This window comes from Sphaerodactylus townsendi, linkage group LG08 (genome assembly GCF_021028975.2).
Source record: "Sphaerodactylus townsendi isolate TG3544 linkage group LG08, MPM_Stown_v2.3, whole genome shotgun sequence".
Lineage (NCBI taxonomy): Eukaryota > Metazoa > Chordata > Lepidosauria > Squamata > Sphaerodactylidae > Sphaerodactylus > Sphaerodactylus townsendi.
This window is the reverse complement of record NC_059432.1, coordinates 37913502-37930717: the sequence shown is the minus strand read 5'-3', so window position 1 is coordinate 37930717 and position 17216 is coordinate 37913502. Positions and strand designations below refer to the sequence as shown.

The 17216-nt window shown below is 41.4% G+C and overlaps 1 protein-coding gene and 1 long non-coding RNA gene across 4 annotated transcripts in view; both read left to right on the top strand.

Moving 5' to 3' along the window:
* LOC125437401 (kinase non-catalytic C-lobe domain-containing protein 1-like) overlaps window positions 1-12589 on the top strand; it is a 40317-nt gene extending 27728 nt beyond the window's left edge. Inside the window, exons 15-19 of one of the 3 annotated variants that reach the window (XM_048504869.1) lie at window positions 9758-9880; window positions 10018-10077; window positions 11232-11389; window positions 11551-11874; window positions 12399-12589. In XM_048504869.1, coding sequence (XP_048360826.1) covers window positions 9758-9880; window positions 10018-10077; window positions 11232-11389; window positions 11551-11782 — 573 coding nt within the window. In that variant the 3' untranslated portion in view covers window positions 11783-11874; window positions 12399-12589. Of the gene's footprint in view, window positions 1-6134; window positions 6172-9757; window positions 9881-10017; window positions 10078-11231; window positions 11390-11550; window positions 11875-12398 lie in introns of those variants that run through there. The other 2 variants (XM_048504870.1, XM_048504871.1) reach the window with 2 other exon arrangements.
* Window positions 12590-13353: 764 nt separating this feature from the next.
* LOC125438165 lies at window positions 13354-16448 on the top strand. The gene is made up of 2 exons (XR_007245301.1): window positions 13354-13861; window positions 15881-16448. It is a non-coding gene; the product is annotated as an uncharacterized LOC125438165 (long non-coding RNA).
* Window positions 16449-17216: the final 768 nt, after the last annotated feature.

The window sequence follows — 17216 nt, the reverse complement described above, 5'->3', positions numbered from 1 at the left end:
TAAACTGTGCAATGTAATTTGTGTATAAAAAAATTAATGTCATTGCTGCAGAGTAAAACAGGTATTTTTTCTGCTACTAACAGGAAGAAAATGTTTACTCATTTTTAATTCAATCATCATGTCACTTATAAAATAATGACAAATTCCCTGTTTCACATCTTCCCTACGTGCTAAGATGACTGAAAGAATATTCATTGAGTAAATTCTAATCTGAAGCTGTTAAATCAGACAATTCAAATAAATTCTATAATCTAGATTAGAAATATGGTTTTGTCCGAAGTATTTATCTTTCATAGGCCAATTATGGATGGGGAGCTTACCTCCTCTCTGCCTCGCTGCAGTATCAGACATGAACCTGAAGTACTCTTGCTTTCCGCGGAGAATGCCAAGAGCAAGAGCAGTAGGTGCATAGCAATTCCTTTTATTTTGGTACAAGGAAGTTTGCCATGTGTCACTTCTGCTCCCTGTGCTCAGCAACCTCCTTATATGTTGGTACGAGGAAATTTGCCATACTAGGGTTCAGTTGCCAGCACGTCACGGGGGCCCCCTGCATAATTGGCTATGTAGTATCAATAACTGGGGTTTTTTTTAATATAAAAAGCTGTATACTGTGAAGTTTTACAGTGTATCTGCTAATCAGGGGAGGAAGAACAAAGCAATTATCTTATACTGAAATACCTAAAGCAAGTTTGTTTCTCAACAAAGGTCTGATTTCTAAAGTCTAGACTGTAAGATAGTTGACTTTTCCTATAGAGCACCACATTCAATTTTGTCACCCCTTTAAAGAACTGAACGGATTTGTAACAATATTTGATGTCTGTTTGGGATGTTACTTCTGATGTTCATGCTGCCATGAAGTTTACAAAGAGAAGGTACGTCACCAGGTGGCATTATCTTTCAAAACCTCACACCATCATCCCCAAACATCTTTTAGTTGATGTATTTTGAGCAGCTAGAATGTTTGAGTGGCTGCCAGTTAAGTTCTCCACCCCAGTAGCTATCGCAGGAAGCTTAAACCACAATCATTTAATTTGGGGAGAAAATCTTGAGGCTGTTGAGCATTAAAAACAAATTAGCTCTCGAGGGGAAAGCAGGCCTTCCAAGCTGTTCAGGAGACATTAAATGCCGAAGGATTGTTGCAAACAAAATACTCCTCTTCATTAAGTTCCAGAAGGTTCTGTTAAATTTAATTTGTTTAACAGTATTTGTTTTAATATATAATTGTTTCAGTATGTATGCTTTTTTCCCCATTTTTATCCAATGTTTGAATTCCCTTGCAGGGTTACTGTTTCTGTGCATAGCAAAAGTTGTGCTTTGTGGCTTTAGCTTCTTAGCAGCTGGCTTTAATTTCATGCCTTTCTTCTGATTAGACTTCAGCCACTACAGCTTGCAAAGGGACATGCCAGATCATAGTAGATACTTAAAGACAACAACGCCAACTGAGGGGCATAATGTGAAAGAAAAATAGCTGTGTTCCAGAAAGTCACCACTTCTTCCTTGGTGATTTTAGGCAAACCGCTTCTCATATCTTCAGTCCTGCTTCTACAGTATAGGGAAGGACCTTGGCAGGGTGTCTAATTTCATAAACTCCACCTTCCAAGCAGCTATTTTTTTCCAGGAGAACTGATCACTGCAGCCTGGAGATCAGTTATAATTCCAGAAGATCCCCAGGCCATACCTGGAATTTGGCAACCAAATTCTAAACAGTTATTTCAAACCTGTCATTTTGATCCTTCGTTAATTTATCTTCAATTCAGTTTGTTTACTATGATCAAAGATCAGCTAGCACCACTGGAAGGACACAAGCAGAACTCAAATAAAACATCTGAAAGCCATAAAAATACATCATCTCTAGTGCCTACTAATTTCAATAATATAAAGTGCTTAATATAAAATTGAAGTGTTTACTGTGCCAAAACACAATATTTGGCCACCTTTAAGGTAGTTTCATTAAGGCAATCTGCAAGAAGAATGGATGTAAAATTTATGATAAAATTGGAGTAATGTCTAAGGAATAAATATCCTTTTAAAATGAACAGAGAAGTCTACGTGTTCAACTGTTTCAACCGCATGCAGTTGGCAGAAACGGAAACATTGGGACCGAGGGATACATAAAAGTTTGCCTTGCAACAGGGCTGATGATAGAACTAATTTATCTTCTGTTTCAGGGAGATCATATTCATATAGATGTTTGCATAAGGGGATTTTAAGCCAGGCAAAACATACATTTTTGTCTATAAGCCAAATCTGCAAGTGTACTCTTGCAACCTTTTGAACTAGATATTAGAATTCATATTTAATCTTCCTGTACATGTATGTTTTTGCCAGCAAAGAGCTTTTCCACATCTAAGATGCAAAGAGCCATATCCAATGAATGCTAAGGTTTATAAAATGTTATTTCATACTCATTTGGTCAAGTCTGCTGGATCCAAGATAACCACCATTTCACGGTTGCATGATTCCATCTCTTAAATTTCTTGATTCCTTCAAAGCATGATTCTATCTTTCATTAGGTATTCCTTATTGTGATTGCATGTTTCGCAAGTGTTGGCAAAGTATAAAGTTGGCATGGCTTTCTAGCCATGATCGAAATACTATCTAGGAGCAGATTAACAGATTGAGACTGTATGAACTGCTTGTATGTTGCAATCCATTTCTGGTTCATTGGGAGACTGCAGCGTAGCATGACTGTGTTCTGCACCTTTTGTCTCTATTATCACACTGCCTGGCAATGGGACCCATCCCGGTCTTGCAGGCACAACTCTCATTGGCTCAGGCAAGCTGTGCACAGCTGGCAGCTGAACCAACAGGGCTGCAGACTCTGGGTTGAGTAGTCAGATGGAGCCTGTCATGTTCTCAAGCCTGTCCTCAGTGAGGGAGCAGCTCATGAGGTAGCTGCAGGTGAGACATTTCCCAGTCATGCAAAAGGATGGAGGGGAGGGGATTGGAAGAGTGGCCTATTTCAGAGGGAATTGCATCAGGCCATGGACGAATGGAGTATTCCCACTCAGTCATGCATGAGAGTGGAGGATGAAAAGAGGAAGAATCAGGTGATGCGTCTTCCTCCCCTTTCCACTCTGAGGCCTCTGCTGCAAGAAAGGTCACAGCTGAACTCTGGCAACATGGCCTTGATAAAGGGCAGCACCACACATGTACAACTTAATTTTACTAATTTAACATCAAGGAAAGTAGAGGTTTTCATAGTTTGATTACAAACCAGGTGGGACCTGGGGATCCTCTTACAGCTTATTTCCAGATTACAAATATCAGTTCCCTGGAGGAAAATAGATGCTTTGGAGCATGGTCTTTATGGCATTGCACCCCACTGATGTCCCTGTCCTCATCAGTCTCCATCCCCAAATTTCCAGGACTTTCCCAACCTGAATCAAGCAGCCTTATTCCCTCAGCCTCCACCAGTAGCCAGGAAGGACTTGGCAACTCTATGTCCATTGGCATCGTTTACAACAATTTAGCACTCGAGATGTGAGCGAGATGTGGAGGAGCCAAGGCAACAAATTATTTGGAATTAGTATTGCACCCTGATGTGCAGAGGTTTCATCTGGTGAATAACCACAGGACACATCTTGGAATGAAAATGAGCCGCATCCCTTTTTATTATTAAGGCAGAAGCTGGGCAAGCAAGAGGAGTCATCCGTTTAGCAGCCAGTCAGCACCCCTGGCTGACCCTAGCAACAACCCCAGTCCCTATTGGGGAGGACAGAGAGGTACTGGGCCACCGGAGCGCCCGCCCTTTGTGGCCCCCTAACTGCTGGGGTGTTGGGCTCAAATTGCAGAGGCCTCCGCGGTATGCGCCATGAGTTCACCCCACCCCAAGCTTCTTATGGAGGCCCCTAATCGCAGGGAGGTCTGACGCACAAGCTCGGCCTCCCCATCAGGATGTGCTCCTCTGCCCAAACCGCCAAGGCTGTGACAAATAGAGCAGCAAACCCTTCCCTTCTTAAAAAATAGGAAGGGTGGGTGGGTCATTTTGCTCCAGGCATCGAAGAAGGCCGGAGCAACCACGCACTGCCTAATATATAGGGAGTGTGCTCCACCCCTTAAACTTGTGTGCATCGCATGATCAGGCGGGGTGTGGCTCGGCTGCCCAGCCGGCCCAGGTCACACATGCTCACTGCTCCAGAGCTCACCATGTGCCCTGCCCCCCGTCGCAATTACAGCCTAGTTGATTCTAGTGCCGTTATTTCTGAGACATATACACATAGTCCCTGGATTTAGTTATTCATCTTAACTGAATGTTTATGGACATAAGTCAATAAGTTATCAAGATGTGATCCCAGCAAGTCAATATGGCCTCCTTATTTGCACTGTTTATTATTTATTTAGGCAGAGGTGGGATGCAGATGGTTCGGGACGGTTCGGTGGAACTGTTTGTTACAATTTTCTCAGTTCGGAGAACCGGTTGTTAATGATTAACTCCACTAGGGACAAGGGGGTAATCTCTGTCCCTGGGTGCAACAAATCTCGTCAAGTGGGGGATGCAAAATTGCCACCCAGTGCCCCCACTACCCCCAGCTCCCATGGCACACACCCCACCCCATGGCATCCACCCCACCCCCACATACTTACCTTTGTTTCACAGCATGATTGGAATCGGCAGATGATCCCTAACTTAAGTCTTTTTTCTGCAGCCGATAGCTTTTGGCCTTAACAAAAATGGCTACAGTAATAGCCAAGTAAAACCCTAAATAGCTTCCGCCCTTAACAAAAATGGCTGAGGTAATGGGGGCGATCGTGGCTTCATGCCTTAAAGCCTGAAAATTGTAGAGGTAGGTTTTAAAAGAAAATATGACCTTCTACTTGCAGTTTTGTAGAGGTTTCTGCCTTATGAGGGAGGGGGGTGGTCTTGAAAACTGGCAAAAGGGCTGGGAATGGGATGGAGCCAAGGGGAGGGGGGTGGAGTGGGGAAGAGATTTAGCACTTTAAAACTGCATTAATCAAACAGCACACTGTACAATACTGTGTCTCTTAAAGTAAGTTCATAGATAACTGAGGAGTACAAGTCATATATTGTGCCAACCTCCAGGTGGTAGCTGGAGATCTCCTGGAATTACAACTGATTTTCAAGCACAGAGATCAGTTCACCAGGAGAAAATGGCAACATGGTAGATTCTGCATGGTATAGGTGTGGGGAAAGGTAGTATGGATCCCTCAAGAGAAAGTGACAGTCTATTTTCAGGTAATTTAGAAAATATTTCAAATGATCTGGTGCAGAAAATTGCTGGAGGTGATTTGTGAGAGATTTACATGTTTAATACCCACTTGGAGCTGTTTCTCAGGCTAACCTACCTCATAGGGTTGGTGTGAGCACAAAATTAGGAAAGTTGGTGGGGAGAAGCCCATGTAGTGGAAATTATCTAATAAAGGAGAAATTAACTTGTATTGTCGAAGGCTTTAACGGCCGGATTCAACTGGTTGTGGTGAGTTTTCCGGGCTGTGTGGCTGTGGTCTGGTGGATCTTGTTCCTAACGTTTTGCGTGCATCTGTGGCTGGCATCTTCAGAGGTGTATCACAGAGGGAAGTATTGGGTGCTGTGCAGTGCCTTTCGTGTTCTTTGATACGTGTCTGTGCGCTGCGTTTGGTGGTTCCTATGTAGACTTGTCCACAGCTGCATGGTGTGCGGTAGACTCCTGCAGTAGCTAGAGGATCCCTCTTATCCTTTGCTGAATGTAGCATCTGTTGAATTTTCTTAGTGGGTCTGTAGATTGTTTGTAGGTTATGCTTCTTCATCAGTTTTCCTATGCGGTCAGTGGTTCCCTTGATGTATGGTAAGAACACTTTCCCTCTAGATGGCTCTTTATCTTTGTTCATGTGGCTTGTTCTTGGTCTTGCAGCCCTTCTGATGTCTGTATTAGAGTAACCATTAGCCTGTAGAGCCCTGTTTAGGTGATTCAATTCATCTTGAAGGAGGTGGGGTTCACAGATTCTGTTTGCGCGATCTACCAAAGTTTTTATGGTGCTCCTTTTTTGCCCTGGATGATGATTGGAGTTTTTGTGTAGATATCTATCCATGTGCGTAGGTTTTCTGTATACTGTGTGGCCCAATTGCTGGTTTGGTTTGCGGATGACTAAAACATCTAAAAATGGCAGTTTTCCTTCATTTTCTTTTTCCATAGTAAATTGGATGTTTGGGTGGATCTTGTTGATATGGTCCAGGAACTTATTTAGTTCTTCTTCTCCGTGGCTCCAAATGGTGAATGTGTCATCCACATAACGGAACCATATGGTAGGCTTTTTTGGTGCTGTTTCCAGGGCTTGTTCCTCAAAATGTTCCATATAAAAATTCGCTATTACAGGGCTAAGAGGGCTACCCAGGGCTACCCCATCTTTCTGTTCATAGTATTCATTATCCCACTGGAATATCCCACATTATCCCACTGGAATAGCCACATTAATAAAAGAAGGTAAACTGAGTTTGGCAAGAACCATAGAACCCCAGAAAGTTCTTGCAGCAATTAAATACTATAAAATTAACAAGGCTCCTAGGCTTGACAGTTTGACCCTGGAATATTACAAGAAATGTTCAGCTAATTTATTTTTTCCACTCAGTTGTGCTATAAATTGCATGTATAGCATTAAGAACTTTCCATAAGCCTGGACTACCAGGAAAATGATTATATCAAAAAGGCAAAGACCGCACTGAGGTGGGCTCATATCAACCTATAACTCTCTTGAGCTATAATTATTATTGGCTCTACTCTACATATGTTCAGATCTAACGGGCTTTATTTCTGGCTGTAACCTATATGTATATAAAGTTTTCATTTTCCTGGAATTTCTCAAAGCCCATCTGCTCATATCTTTCTTGATGTAGAAAAAAACAATTGACAGATTATAACATCAATTCTTCATAGCTTGTTTGAGAGAATTTGAAATGGCAATATTTTTTTCAATGGGCTGAGGTAATTTTGTATCTGCTCAAAGGTGAGATTAACAGTGCAGTCCTAAAGAGAGTTACTCCAGTCAAAGGCCATTCTTTTCAATGAGTTTAGACTGGAGTAACTCCGCATAGTTTGGATAATATACTTTTACATGTCTGGCAGAGTTGTAAGGCAAGAGCGTTAGCTGATTGTTAACTGATGCTGACACCCACATGACTCTTGCAGTTTGTTTGTCTGTTATTCTCATAATGTAACTATGTTAAATAAAACTCCCCAAAATGTTAGATATAGTAAAGGTGCCCAAAGAGATGTTCAGAAGAAATGTATTTCAAAACACCCCCACAGGGGCACACACCCGGTGCGTTGCCCACCCCCTTCCCCTTGGAGCTACACCTCTGAGTTTTGTGGCTGGACTGCTTTAACAGTTCATTAGATGATCTTCCCAGAGACTCAGGTTTGGCGTGACACTAGCATTAAATGCAGATGATATAGTCTTATTTAGTGGTGGGATTCAGCAGGATCGCACCACTTCAGCAGAACCGGTTGTTAAAATTGTGCTTGTTAACAACCAGTTGTTAAATTATTTGAATCCCACCACTGGAACTGGTTGTTAAATTATTTGAATCCTACCACTGTATTTAGGGGATTCTTATGCCACTTCTCCTGAAGAAGCTGCCTAAGGCAGCTTACAAAATAACATAATAAAACATAATATTAAAAGCTATAAATTAAAACCCAACATTAGAAAAATCACCAGCCGGAGAATAAAAAGAAATCATTGAACAGCTTAAAAGGGATGTAACCATTTTCAAACTAAAAGCACACTATTTTTATTTCATTTTGCATTGTTTCTATAGGAGATGTACCTTTAGGATGAGGTTTTTACACCACACTTCCTCTCATATCTGCAAGGTTTATCTGACTCTCTTCTCTTCTGTGAAGTTCACTGAATAATCGGTGACGCAGTCACCTGCACATAACCAAACCTAACCCCCTTAGAGTTGTTATGAGGATAAAACAGAAGAGAAAAAGTACTCTGTGCAGCCTTGGAGAAATGGCAAGATAAAAATATGATAGACCTAACATTTCTTCCTGCTAATGTTACTCTAGAATTGTAGTAAGGCTTTCTGTTCAGCTTCTTTTCTGAAAAAAAAAGAGGTCCTATGACATTTTTGAGCCAATCAAGTAACATAACTATCATAATTTACATATATTACTAATTCATGGCATTTTTGCTGTACTTGCTAAGAATGTGCCTGTGCTGATGCAGGTGATCCCATCCAAATATAAATGATCAGCATATTTTAAATCAGACAGAGAAAAGTTTGTATTGCCAAGTTGCCCTCCACAGAACCCCGTTTTTGACACACATATGCGTGTGTCCTAGCAGCCTCTTAACTTCCAGAATGCCGCTAATTTCTTCTGAGAGTAACCATTTCTCTCTTGCTGATATCATATAGTTATTCTCACTCATCTTTTGTTTTATCAGTCTTTGTTAAGGACATTTTTTCCCTTTCATGTCTAAGATAGTAAGGCTAATCATAAAAATGAATAGGTCAGGTATTTGCAGGTGGATTGTTTTTGCATGTCTTTGAAATTGAATGAAAGTATTGGTTGCCTGATCCAATAGAGTAGGTACATCTCGGTTGCGTTGCCACTGCTGCAGTGTAAGCAGTCTTCAGTTTGCCCATTGAAGAACCACAAATGTTTCAGGTTGCCCATTACCAGGGGTCGGCAACCTTTACCACTCAAAGAGCCATTTGGACCCGTTTTCCACAGCTCTGAAGAACCTTCTGAGCCAGAGAGGCAGTTCCACATGGAGCCGCCTCCAGTTCAGCCCCTCCACTCACCTTTCCCTCCAGCACTGCTCTGGAGGGCTGGAGGGACATGTCCACACTACCCTCCGACCTCCAGGCCACGCGGAGCCGCAGTATAAGGCTGAAAGAGCCGCATGTGGCTCCAGAACTGCAGGTTGCAGACCCCTGCCCATTACTAAACAGATTGTCAGCTTAGGAGTTCTGTCAGAGGCGTAGCAAGGGGAGAAGCACCCAGTGCACTGGTGCATCCTCTGCTTCGTCCCACCCCAAAATGCCCATGTCCCGCCCTGGAATGCCCTCGCAGCACCCCCACAGGGGCGCACACCCGGTGCGTTGCCCACCCTCTTCCCCTTGGAGCTACGCCTCTGAGTTCTGTGGCTGGACTGCTTTAACAGTTCATTAGATGATCTTCCCAGAGACTCAGGTTTGGCATGCCCTGCCTTTCTACCCCATGTATTCCTTCAGAGACTTTCAGGCAGAGAAAATTCTCTGTCATAGAATTTTTATAACATCATAAACTTCAATAAGAGAACAAGTCTGATCGTGTTATGGCTCCAATTGTTCTGCAGCTCAGTTTGCAAATCAGGAAGATAGTTAGTTGTTCCTTTAATAGCTTCCCTGTTTACAAGAAATGCTCATAATTGTTAATTGGCAACTAGCAAACAGGCATTCAGAAAGCTGCAATTTTTGTTGCAGTTGAGCACCAAGCTTGATGACGATGGAGGGTTTCACAGGATAACAGTGCCATAAAAATATTATTCCTGTCTTGGCACATAAAAGAAAGTCTGTTCACTGTAGTGGCAGATCTAGTCTAACACTTTAAAAATCTATTTCTAAATTTGGTCACTGTTCGATAATATGTTGCAGTTCATTGAAATGACCAGGTTGTTCCCGGGTACTCTTATATCAGAATCCTCAACCACAAAATAAAAATTTACTAGGAACATATTGGCATTGAATTTGGTAAAAGGACATGCTTTACACATGCTGGCACTGAGCAATGATATCTTAGTAAAATATTTATTATAATTTGTTTCCCAGGTGCAGGTGAGCTTGCTATCAAAATTCCTGTTCATTGCAAAATGTTGCTATGAGCAAAGAAATTTTGCTACGGCAATTCAAATTCTAAGAGGCCTGGAAAATCTCATTGTGAGGCAATTGCCAGTGAGTAACTCGTTCCTTATTTTGCTGTTCACATTAGGAATATAGCTGTAATATTTTGAATAGGCAAAATGATGTATTTTAGCTCAAATACTAATCTTCAGAGTGTAATAATGTGACTTATTTTACTTCTTTTTAAGGCTTGGAAATGTTTACCATCTAAAGTATCAGAAATAATGGAAGAACTCAAGGCAGTTGAGGTATAGTAAAAACTCTAATGCAAATTCCAGTTTGATACCTTTTTTGACTGATAATCCAGTGGATTTAACAAAATGATAGTGGCATACCTACTGTCAGGGTTGGCACTAGAGGATGATAAAGTCAAGAGCAGCAAGGAACCTCTGCCCCTTGAATGCTGCCATTCTCCCTGTTCACAAAGCCTCAAGGAGGCTGCGGATACCGTGACAGAATTCTTGTTTTGCATGATGTTCTTCTTCAAAGGAAAGGAAAGCAGTGAGGGGGGCTTAAATTAGATGCAGCTTCCTAAACCTACATCCCCAAAAATTCTGGGGGAAGCTTCCTAAACCAAAGTAAGTGAGAGGATATAGACCACAGACATAGGTATGGGGCAGAGTGAGGGGAAACTGCCCCTGGGGCACGTGCGCCCCTTGCGCCCCTGCTGCAGCATTGCCTGCCCCGCCCTGGAACATCCCCGCCATGCCCCCTCCATGGCTCAGCCATGCCTCCTCCATGGCTCTGCCTGGAGCATCGTGCCTCCCCCCATCCCGTGGGTCCTACACCACTGCATAGGCAACTTTAAAAGGGGGTTAGACACATTCATGGAGGAGAGATCAATCAGTGGCTACTAGCCATAGTGACTAAAGAAAACTTCCACATTCAGAGGCAGTAAACTCTGAATACCTGTGCCCAGAGGAAGGCCACAACTTCTATGCCCTATGTTGGTTTTCCAAAGGAACTGCGGGTAATGGTAGCAGCTCACTTAATTTTTTTGGATGTGCCAAAAGTTGTATCAATCATAGTTCCATATGTTTCAAACACATTTTGGAAGAAGATTATGGGAGTCTCCATTCTTGAAGGGAAGGGTAAGTACCCAGATAAAGCACCACAGCTAAAAGTGGCAACTCTTGATGGCTTTGCACCTGTGCCATATTAAAATAGTTGTGTGTTCTAGATTTCCACCTAAGTTCTTTACTGTATACTAGTATGGATTATGTCACCAGATGACTCATAGTCATTTTCCCCCTTGCTAAATATATTCTTTCTCTTACAAACAGCAGTATTTACTAAGTTTGTTCTTTATCAGATTTCAAAGCAAAGAATTTTCCAGCATCAGACAGATCTTTTGTTCCACATTCTAATGATTGTGCATGTGTGTCTATCCTAACTGTCCCAGGTATTTTTAAAAAGTGACAGCCTATGTTTAATGGAGGGAGAAAGATTTAAGACATCACCAACAATCCCATCTGCCCATGTTCTGGCCATGCACGTCCAGCAACTTGAAACTGGAGGATTTACCATGAGAAATGGTTCTTACAAGTGGAGTAAACTTAGGTAAGAAGAGCTGTTTTGATTTTAAGCAACATTTATAAGTGTAAATGCATGTTATATAAACCTGTCTAATATTCAGGATTGCTTGTAACTTGAATAGTTTTGTTCTTTTGTGTGTCAGCTCCAAAGCTAATTCACCTCTTTTATCTCTTTTCTCTTCAAAGAAACATTGCAAAAGTCGTGAGCCAGATCCATGCATTTCAAGAGAATCCCTACACTTTCCCTCCAGATCTCCAACTGCAGACGTGCCTAAGACAAAGAATAGCTTTTTTTAATGATGCTGACATTTCTGTCTTAGCAGCTGACAACCATGCCAACTTTTACCAAATGTCACCTGAAAAACAGTCCCAAAAAATTCAGGACATGTTATATAGAATGAAGGCAATGTTTCAGTAGTTGCATATGTTAATTTTTTTCTTATCCTTTTTTATTAATGTAGCTCCAGTTCTAGGGTCAGTTATTAGATTGGCACATTTGAAGTTTTCTGTAAGAATTGTTCTGCTCCCCAGGTGGTTATTTAGGTGCCTGCGCCCGGCCAAAGCAGAATGTAAGACTCACTGACTCAGTTAACAGTTCAATACTTAAAGCTTTAATTGTAACAATGTTGACAGACCCTGACTCCTCCCGGGTCTAACTAAATAAAGGTTACTTTGTTGCAGAAACTTTCTGAAATCTGGAATTTATTGTAAATACTGTGAGACTATAACATCTATAACTGTTTAACTTAAATACTGTGAATCTATAACATCTTTGACTGTCTAACTTGTTGCTGTCACCCAGCTTCCGTTGGCACCTAACTGCTGCTGTCACCCAGCTTCCGTTGGCCCCTAACTGCCAAATCAGACAGGTTGCTGGGTAATAACTGCCGTAGAACACCAGCCCTAGGGCTTCTTAAAGGGACAGAACTAAATTCGGTTCCCTCCCACTGAATACTGTACAAAACATAGCTAAACCCATACTAACTGTGGGGAAACTAAAGGGGAAATAAACAAAGGCTCTGTGGGGGCATGACAAGAATTGTCACCATTTTGAAAATGACATTGACAGATTTATAAGCTCTGTTTTTTAAAAAAAAAAACAAACAAAACCTAAAGCTTTAAGCAAAAGGGGCAAGTTTTTAATGTGTTGTTTTAGTGCTTTATATACTAACAAGTTGCCCTTTGATGACTTTATCAAAGATATAAATAAATGTAACCCTACACATTTTTCTGCATGCTTGTTTTGTCTTGGAGAAGAGAGATAATGGGAGAAGAGGAACTGTACTTTTAAATCAATAACAGTGGTCGCTTGTCAAAAGATATATAGTTTTTTTGGTTGAGATTTCCCTTTTTGATTCTATATATATGTACCGCTTTTTATAGTGCATTTGGCACTGTTTCTGCCAGTGAAGCAGAAAGATATTACTAAATAATGATGAGCAAATTCCCCATGGCTCGAATAATAATTGAATCACCAATTATGAGCAACATCTGCAAATGCTTTTTTTAAAAGACCATTTTTATTAAGACTTGTAATTGACTGGCCTATTTCTTTTCCTGGATGTGCATTCCCGCACTGCTGCTTGGAAACTGTATCATGGATAGAGGCAAATCAATTATAATATATTGCCTAGGCAACAATGGCATGCTCTTGTTACTTGCATGTGCAATCTGTATCACCATTACTCCATCCATGGATCCAGAAGTGGGATCCAGCAGGTTCTCACAGGTTCCCGAGAGTAGGTTACTAATTATTTGTGTGTGCCGAGAGGGGTTTACTAATTGGTGTTTTTGCCACGTGATTTTTGCCTTAGTTACGCCCCTCCTCTCAGCAGTAGCACGCAGAACTTGAAGCAGTCTAGCAGGAGGTGCACCGGTGTGCGTGGCAGCCTGCGCCTGCGTGCATTCGTTTCCTGCCCAAGGACCGGCGCAGCGGCTGCATCCTTGCCACAGCCCCGCCCAGGAATGCCCCGCCCCCGGAATGCCAGGCCAAGCCCAGGTCATGCCCCACCCAGCCCCATTGGCGCTACGCCACAGTTTGAATCCCCCCACCATGGGGACCTGTTACTAAAATTTTTGGATCCCACCACTGCATGGATCTCTTCAGGATGTGGCAGAGGTGGCAACTGCAGAAGTATTCATAATTTCATATGCAAAAGAAAAAGTCAGTTTCAGCCACCCATTTTATGGAAACTCCATAAGGGATTAAAGTAACTTAACTTATGTGCATGTACCAACACCACCTTTGGCTGTCTAATTGGATAAGTACTCACCATACACATCAGCACATCTGTTTGAAAAGCATATTGTTTTTGTGGACACAGTACCCATTTCACAGCAAGGGGTCTGAAGTATTCTCAGTTTTAACTATAACATTAGTCTGCATTTCTTTCATAGTTGTTTTCTTTCAGCAGTATGTTTCAGCAAACACGATGTATTTCTTAAATCCTCCAACAGAACCTGCGAACACAGTGGTTCCTACAGACAGTATAAGCAGGTATTGGAAACGCCATGTTGCTAATATCAAGAATTGAATTGAATTATTTATCATGGTCAAAGATCATCACAAAAGTAAATAAGTTACCAGAAATGTTACATTAAAAGTCATTACATAAATTATATTAAAATAATGAAACCTAATCCATTAAATTTATACAGAACTATACAGGACTCTAGCAGTTGCACAGAATCTGTTCACTTCATCAGTGACCAAGGTTAATGGTCCAAGAGAAGAAAAGAAAGATATGTGTCGGCTCCCTTTCTCCATTTTCAAACACCTAAAAAACCTTACAGTGCATATTTCTCTCCATCAGCCCTGCTGTATAATGCCAGTTCCACTGTCCAGGCATGGATGTAGCTGCAGTCCACTCTCACATAACATTACACAATGTTACTATGATTAAAAATTGGGGCCAGTTGTACTGGCATAATTTTTGTTTTGTTTTTCTTTACCTAGAACCTGGTGCTGAGTGCCAGCAATCCCTATATGTTAGTAAGGGGTTAGCAGTTCTCCAATGCCTGCAGTAATCCAGATGAAAAGAAAGGAAGCATCTACTGCGGTGGTACAGCCTAGAGCTTGTGATATCATAGGCACCATAACATGAATGCTTTCACCACTCAGTTATTTCAGAGATAATATATGACTAAGAATTGTTAATGATAAGAATACTTAACCTAATTGAGTTTATGACAGGTTAAATTTGAATGTGGAACTCCTCAGTTCACAGTTCATGCGGTTATGCTGTACACTACATCTGATCTCCACAAACTACTAGAACCTCTGCTTAGTTATCAAACAGGGACTCTGCAGCTGATGGACTAGCTTTGCTCATCACCTTCCTGTTCCCAGATTTCTACACTTTCAAAGGATACTTGAAGAAACTGTTAGGTTGCTCTTTGTCTTTCTCCTACTATCCAGACTGACTGACTGACTGATTGATGTAATTGGACTAGGATTTCAAAAATCTAAATATATTAGTAGCACAGTCACAGTCTAGATCTCTGTCTTGAAATGTCTTCCTGGATCACTCTTGTATAGTCCTGTTCTTTTATTTTAAAGTTCTGCTTTGTGCAAAGCATTGTATGGAAGTCTACTTGACTTTCTCAGGCAAGTCATTCTATAGAGTAAGGGTGATTTCAGAGCATGCCCATATTCTGGCAACTGTTGATCATGCCCATGATCATGCACTTATAGGAGACCCTGTTTTGGTGAATAAAGTTGTCTTGGTGGTGCACAGGAAGACAACTAGTCCTGCAAATTAATATGAAGATCCAAGGCCATGAAACCCTTTGTATGTGATGGCCAGTACCATAAATTGAGCCTAGTAGTCCAATAAAGTAATTGCAGAATGGGTGTAATATGTGTATGAACTGCTAGGTTCCTTATAACAATAAGCTGTAGCATTCTGCACTAACTGGATTTTCCTACGATAGGAAATGTATATAGAGTTCAGTGTTACCTTGGCATGGATTCAGGTGTCCAGATTAGCCAAATCAAGGTTAGAGGCTGGCTTTCTGGCTAAACTAAACTGAAAGAAAGCATTCTTTGCTGCTGCATTACTTTTCTTCTCCAGGAGTAATGCTGGGTCCAGTATAAACCCAAGGATCTTAACCAAGTTGGCTGAACCGCATCAAAAGCGTGAAGCATGGTTTCCTTCTGGAACTCAGGCTTCCCAACCTGCAAATTACAATTAATCCATGCCTTCTGGAAACTCTCCATTCCCAAACCCTTTGCTCCTCAAATGTTCATTCAGAAGGATGACCTTGTTTTTCAGCCTATTGGTTCAACTGACTACCCTGACTGGCATTGGCTCTCTGGGATCTTAGGCAGGTGTCCACAACACCTGTTATCAGATATTCCTTTCTTGGGAAATACAGAGATTAAACCTGGCACCTTCTGCATGCAAATCATGTGCTCTGTCACTGAACCATAGCTTTACAATGCTGATAAACAATAAAATGTTTAGACTGAAGCACTGTATCGCTGGTAATCTTTGCTTTCGTTTATTGTCCCCAGTAAAACTTCAGCTGCTGCCACTGGATGTCGGGTTCTTCTGACCATGAATGCAATACCATTTTACTCTGCTGCTCACTTATCCCCAAAGAGATTACACACACAGAGAGAAAGAAGCCTTAATGGACCGGAGCATCCCTGCTCAGTCACAAAGCTTATTGAATTACCTTGGTCCAACCGTAATCACACTAACCTATATCATGGGGTTGTTGGAAAGAGCAAAGAATACCGTCTTCGCCAGATTAAGTTTTTGGAGGATAAAATGTAACAGAATGTATCATCATTTTTGCAAACCAAAAGAGGATTTATGTTTGATTTCTATTGTTGTTACAATATACAGGAATGATGAATGAGGTAGAGAGAGAAAGAGAATTGCTTGACCTAGATTCTACCGTGGGAGAATCCATGGTAAAAAAAATACTGTGCCAGGCCTTGTGCAATATTGTTCATGTGCAAATATTCCATATACACTGGTTACCCCACTGGCTCTCAAATGGCATAACTGTTATGACTGTTGTAACATTCATCCCTTTGGTAACTATTAAACGCTGCTCTTGGCAGCTTGCTTGCACCCACGGATTCACTCTTTTTTATGTTTCACATTGCTGTGAGCTGAATTGGTTACTTTAGGCAGGTTATTGAGTTTTGACGTTTAAAATGAGATGGGGGCTCCGGGGCTGCATGTCTAAATACTATGGGGTTGGATCCAGTGCAAAATTTCCATTTGTGCTAGGTAGGGCTCTTGCACAAGCAGACACCCATGTACAAAAGAGCACATTAGCTGCTCGTGCAAAGCCATTCTTACTGTATTCTTGCTTGTGTTTCTGCTAGCAAAGATGTTGTAGAACTAATTTCTTGGCACTACAATATATGGGGGGGGGGGAGTTCTAGGTCTTATACAAAATCTCCATTAAGTCTGTTTATGTTTCTATTTGTGTATTGCTGGATCCAAGCCTGTAAGCCCCACTTTTTAAAGAAGAACTAATTTATTTGCCAGTACTTAATTCAGTGAGAAAAGCAGTCTTTCCACTAAGATATCTGACTAATTAATGCATAGTATGGCATAAATGGATGAAAGTTAAGTATCTGCAATGGAAGAAAAGGTGACACTAGACCATAGGAAAACAAAAAACACTGAGACTGTAAGGCTGATGGGAGTCTAAAACATTATTGGCTTGCTGTGGGTGGTGAGGAGTAGAGAAATAAAAGAGGACTGTGGGGAATAGAGTCACACATTCTTCCAAAAGGTGGCACTGGAGAACCTCAGCAGTTCTGAAGCAATAGCAAAGATATATAGCAGCATGCAAAATAATGTAGCCAGATGTCCCATTATTAGACT